Genomic DNA, 6,000 nt, shown 5'->3' on the forward strand with positions numbered 1-6,000 from the left:
CAGCCTCTGAATCTCCGCTGGATTCTTGTAAAGTATTCTGTGACATAATCCCTGGGACAGGCGTAGTAGAATCCATATGTGGTTCAATAAGAATAATAGCACATTCGTAATCCAAAACACAAGTTGTGGTCACAAGCAAATAAGACTGATACACATGAACGCAGTCCGTGAAGCAAACGAAATGTGCGATTAAGTACCGAATAATCGCACGATTGTCATGAGTTTAACTCGTGATTAATCACAACAGTCGCCCGTTTCACACGACAAGATATGATCACAATTAATCGCACGATTGTCACAGGTTAATTCGCGATTAATCACAACTTAATCGCCCATTTTCAACGACACGATACGATCGCAATTAATCGTGTGATTGCAACGAGTAAACTCGTGACTTCAGCTCATATTCTGCTCAATACGACCACGATTAATCGCACGATTGCCATTGATTAATTCGCGATTAGTCACAACTTAATCGCCCATTACCCATGGCACGATCACAATTAATTGTGTGATTGCAACGAGTTAACTTGTGACTTCAGCTCACATTCTGCTCAATACGAACATGATTAATTGCACGATTGTCATTGGTTAATTTGCGATTAGTCACAACTTAATCGCCCCTTTCCCGAGACACGATACAATCGCAATTAATCCTACACATACCCACGCACTGATAAAATTATTTTGACATTAGCAATATGTCACCTAATAAGTTTTTCTACCTTCCTGCCTTTTCTCTCTTTGGTATTTCTGTACAATCTGGGTGGAGAAAGTGCTTATAAACTATGCTCTTCTTTCCTCTGCCATGCAGGATTACCAAGAGGCCACACATCTGGAGCAGTTCGTGACTCGGTTTTTGCTAAAGGAGACAACCAGCCAGCTGCAGTCTCTTCAGAGCTCGCTGGAGTGTGCCATGGAGACCACAGCTGAGCAGACACGCCAGGAAAGACAAGATATCTGGTACTTAATGTTCAGCAGCTAGAGCACCTCAGTTTGTATACAGCACATTCGAAGTAAGAACTAACCATTGAAACCAATGGAGGGTGGTGGTGTGTGATGTTTTATTACTTATTAGTTGAGCATCACGCCACCATGGCACGTTTCATTGCTTTATTCCGACTTTCCCAGGATTCCGCAGTTTTTTCGCTTGATTATAATTAATATCCAATAAACAAGTTGCACACTTACAAACTAATCAAACATATATTTGGCCATAATTACTATAAAATGATACTGAACGAAGTACTTGGGTATTAAGTGAAAGTATAGACAATGTGACTCAGGTGAAATTGAGATATATTGAGAAAGAGAGTGAAACCTATTTTCGATCCTAAGATGTAACCGTCTAGATCCTGTCTAGAGAAAGTAGACCACTCCCCCCCGAAATATATGTTGTTCAATATATGTTGTTTTTGTACTTAAGTAAAAAATACCTCTAGCATTTGAGTGCAAATTCTCCCAAATAATATTTTAATATTTTAAAAGTAAAAAATTACTTTTACTTAAGTATTTTGCAATAACGTGGTAATATATGAAATGCAAGAAGTAGCTATTAGTATAGAAAGTGCAGTACAATGCATTACGATTTTCTGAACATTTACTGAAACTTTCTGGAAACTTTCTATATGAACTTCATCTGGGGAGTTTGGGAAACACTCCAAGTTGGAAACTTACCAGGGAATTTATAGCATTTTACAGGAATTTATGAGAACATCAGTATCACATATAAACGAAAACATTTTGTTTGGTCATAAGCTGACATGCATGCAAACTAAAACGGACTTAAACGACGCCATATTTGACTATTTTTTTTATTTTGAATTTAAATTTTAATTTATGTAATGTAATATTTGTCATTTATGTAAATACTCGACAAGGTGAAAATTTTTTTTTGGACATTATTTTGTGTCCAGGATTAGAGAAATGTTGCAGGAATGCAGGACGTGTGCTGGCTGTGTGCATCTGATTGATGAATATGGGGCAGAAAATATGGGTGTTTTAACCAAAATTATCCTGCAAGATTCCTTTTTCAACTACATTTACTGTTCTCTGTTATAGGCTAACTTGCAATTTTGTAAATTCCCAGTTTATTTACCATTTATTTCCATATATTTCCGTTTTCAGTCTTACAAATTTCCGTAATTAGTTGTAACCCTGATTACAACTAGTGCATCCATATAAACCTAGGATTGACCTTGTGGCTGAATTTAAAAAAAATCTTTTCGTGACCAATCAGAAGGAATAATTAAGCATAAGACATGTAGAAGATCCTTGTTTGCTGCTTTATTATTATAATAATAGTAACATGGAATTTTTTCTAATCTCTCAGCGCCATTCAAGAGTACTTAAAATTCACTAAGGGATCATTTCCACTCTTTGAACTCTACGCGATACAGCGTGTGCTGTATATCTTGTATAAAGTATGTACTATAAGTGTAGTGACCCTGTGGGATGGCTGTTGATGAGGTTGTTTTTTCGCATTACTATAACGCATGAGGAGACATTCCCATCTCTGAGTCATGTGGCGGTTGCAGCTGCCGTAAGGAAACAGCTAATTTTAGAGACAACAGCCTCGTATTTGCAATTCCCATCCGACACCTACATGATTGCATGGTTAAAAACGGTGTCGGATTGAGATATAATGAGAGCGCGGGATGGAGCATCCCATGTAGCACCTTTCGATGTTGCTTGGTTTTATTCTAAGCACATTGTATGTCATTTGTAATAGTAGAAACTGCCTAGAATACAACAGGAGAGACAGTAGACTCCATCCGTCCCCACGTATATGTTGTCCACAGCCACTTAAAATACAGATTGACAATGTATTTTTTTAGACGCTCAGTTCCTTTCATGTTAACATTCAGAGGTTGCAGTGGGGCAATGACAGATGCAGCATTTCTATCACTCCTGTGAACTCATTCACAGACTCATATTTCTCCCGTCTTCCGCCTCTCCACTTTACTCTTGGATGTGGGTTTTTTTTTTCGGTGCACAAACAAGGACAGTTAAAACGGTTCTTGTTGTTCTTGGCACATGAAGCAATGAAGTGAATGGCACCATTGTATCTCCTCCATGTTTAGAGCTGATTCTTGTGATTCAGTAGGAAAATGTGATTTTATAAAGCACATTGAAAATGTTGCCAAATGTAGAGTTTATATACATTTTCTATCAAAGTGAGAGAGACCTGATTGGTGGTTTGGACATGTGCAGAGCAGGGACATGGGGTATATTAGTGGGAGAATGCTGACGATGGAGCCACCAGGAAGGAGGAAAGGCCATGGAGGAGGTTTATGGATGTGGTGAAGGAAGACATGCAGGTAGTAGGTTTAAAAGATGCAGATGTAGAGGACAGAGTAGTATGGAGACGTATGATCTGCTGTGGCGCCCCCTAATGGGAGCAGTCGAAAGAAGAAGAATTTTCCATCTATTACTCCTGTTTACTGCATTAAATAATAGCATGTGTAAAGATACACTGGATAGAAAATACTTTGATTTCGAACGTTTCCAACCATATCGGTTCTTCTCCACAAAGCTGCAGATACAGATTATAGTTTACATGGGCTGGAATGAAAGATCTCAACCCTATAGTCTGGGATAGAAAGAAATCAGCATAAGGCTGAGGGAAAAATGCAAATTAAATGGTTTATTGATTTGGGGAAAATGGTAGCTTAGTGGTAAAGATCTGATCAGAAGTTTGGCAAATGGTTCATCTTCTTTGTTTCTGTCACTCCTGAGAAGACAGATTTCGAGATAAAGAGCTTTTAAATGCAACTAATAAAAAATAAAATGGAAATAGACCAATACTGACCTTTAACATGACTAACATGAAGACGTGTAACCAGTATTAGTCAGAATGTCATTTAATGTGCAGACAATTCATTATACAACAATCAGGAATTATATTATGACCTCGTGAAGTGAATCAAACTGATTATCTCTTCATTATGGCACCTGTTAGTGAGTAGGATATATTACGAACATTTTGTCCTCAAATTTGATGTGTTAGAAGCAGGAAAAATGTGCGAGCTAAGGATTTGAGCGAGTTTGACAAATTATGACAGCTAGACGACTAGGTCGAGGCGTCTCCAAAACTGCAGCTCTTGTGGGGGGTTTCCTGGTCTGCAGGGGTCAGTATCTATCAAAAGTGCCCCAAAGATGAAACAGTGGTGAACGCGGCGACAGGGTAGCAAAAAAATTACTCAAGTATTATAAATAAAAAGGAAGTAAAGGTTTAGTTTAGTGTTTACGATCGTCTGAGCTGATCAGAAGGTTCCAATCAAATGATCAGTTATATAAATGAGATAATTGATAATTGTGATAATTGTAAAAACAAATGTATATTGTTTCTATATAAAGAACAGTTTTCCAAATGGCCAGATTGTTGTGCACGGCGTACTGTGTGTCGACGATCGGCTTTGTCGAAAAAAAATCAATCGCTCGTGCAAATAGAAAAAGCTGAACTGATTTGATATTCTGTCTGAACTATTCAGTCTGGGTCTCTAAGCAGTGGCTAAAAGCCGCAGGATGAAACGCAGGAGGGGACTCTTTTTAGTGTACATTCACTCCACTGCTTTCATCTGACCAAAACACACACACACACACGCACACGATTTTTATAGGTTCATAATAAATCGTTTCCCACTGAAAGGTGTCCAGTGTCCTTGTATAAAGAAATGACCAGGTTAATAGATGTTCCAGATGTAGCAAATCTATACATCTGCATAAAGAAGTAAAAAAAAATTTACAATTTGGACAAAATCTGATCATAAAATAAATGTGGAAATTTTGAAGTAGGGTTTAAATAACAGTAATTATTAGGGGGCCAAGCACCAAAGGTGATTCTTCTTTTTTCCTTTCTTCTTCTTCTTTTTCTTTATCATCATCATCATCATTATCTTTGCTGCTTTTTTTTCATCATCATCATCATCATCATCATCATCATCATCATCATCATCATTATCATTATTTCTTCTTTTTCTTTTTCATCATCATCATCATCATCATCATCATCATCATCATCATCATCATCCTTTGTTACTTCTTCCTCACTTTCTTCTATTTTTCTTTCCTTGCTTCTTCTTTGTCATCATTATCATGATCATCATCATCATAATATTTACCTCTTCTTTTTCTTCTTCCTCGATTTCTTTGCTTGCTTCTTGGTCTTTTTTCCTTTCTTCTTCTTCTTCTTCTTCTTCTTCTTCTTCTTCTTCTTCTTCTTCTTCTTCTTCTTCTTCTTCATCACCATCATCTTTGCTGCTTCTTCTTGGCTTTTCTCTTCTTCGCTTGATTCTTCTTTTTCTTCTTGCTTCTTCGATTCCTTCTATTATTCTTTGCTTTCTTCTTTATCTTAATTTGCTTTCTTCTTCTACTTCTGCTCCTTCTTCTTCTTCTTCTTCTGGGTAGAGTTGTTTATTGTAACCTAAAGAACTGTCAAGTAAAAAGTTCTAAAATCGGACTAATGGGAGAAGGGCAAAAGAGCATTCTAGCGCCACCATGAGGTCTAAATGTAAAAGCTTCCGTGGATTGCATCATACGATTAATTTCTCCCTAATTGCAAATTCCACCATCTTGCATTTTCGTTACAGTGCCACCTACTGGTCAGAAGTTACTCACATGCAAATACGATGCTAATATCTAACTTGCTATTTTTCCCCCACAGTCATTACCAGATTTGACACCCTGCCAGCGACCCATTTTCTGTCTCAGCTTTACAGAACACTGATTATGGATGCTTGGTGTCAAGAAATACTTGAATGCCTTATCATTATTATTATAGAAACCTAAATCTTTACCTCCTTCCCTGTAATATTTATCCTGCTTTCAAAATATGAAGCTCCATCCCTATTCATATCCGACCGAATTTTGGACAGCATGGACACTGACGATGCCTGCTGCTGATTATGGTCTTGAAATGAGACATGCTGAACCATGTGGGATGTGTTCCCCTCAGAACCCTTGTTGTCTTCAAGTGTAATGAGGACACAGCTGAGCTGT

The 6,000-nt window shown here is 37.6% G+C and overlaps 2 protein-coding genes across 3 annotated transcripts in view; both read left to right on the forward strand.

Annotated features, from left to right (window-relative positions):
• The window catches only part of cUnh6orf136 (chromosome Un C6orf136 homolog), a 181,925-nt gene that overhangs the window by 83,315 nt on the left and 92,610 nt on the right, over positions 1-6,000 (forward strand). The gene's annotated exons all lie outside the window — the stretch shown is intronic.
• The window catches only part of necab1 (N-terminal EF-hand calcium binding protein 1), a 40,047-nt gene that overhangs the window by 16,282 nt on the left and 17,765 nt on the right, over positions 1-6,000 (forward strand). For both annotated transcript variants that reach the window (XM_083543362.1, XM_083543363.1), the window contains exon 6: positions 815-963. In XM_083543362.1, coding sequence (XP_083399488.1) covers positions 815-963 — 149 coding nt within the window. The remainder of the gene's footprint in view (positions 1-814; positions 964-6,000) is intronic.

This window comes from Silurus aristotelis (genome assembly GCF_946808225.1).
Source record: "Silurus aristotelis genome assembly, chromosome: 6".
Classification (NCBI taxonomy): Eukaryota; Metazoa; Chordata; class Actinopteri; order Siluriformes; family Siluridae; genus Silurus; species Silurus aristotelis.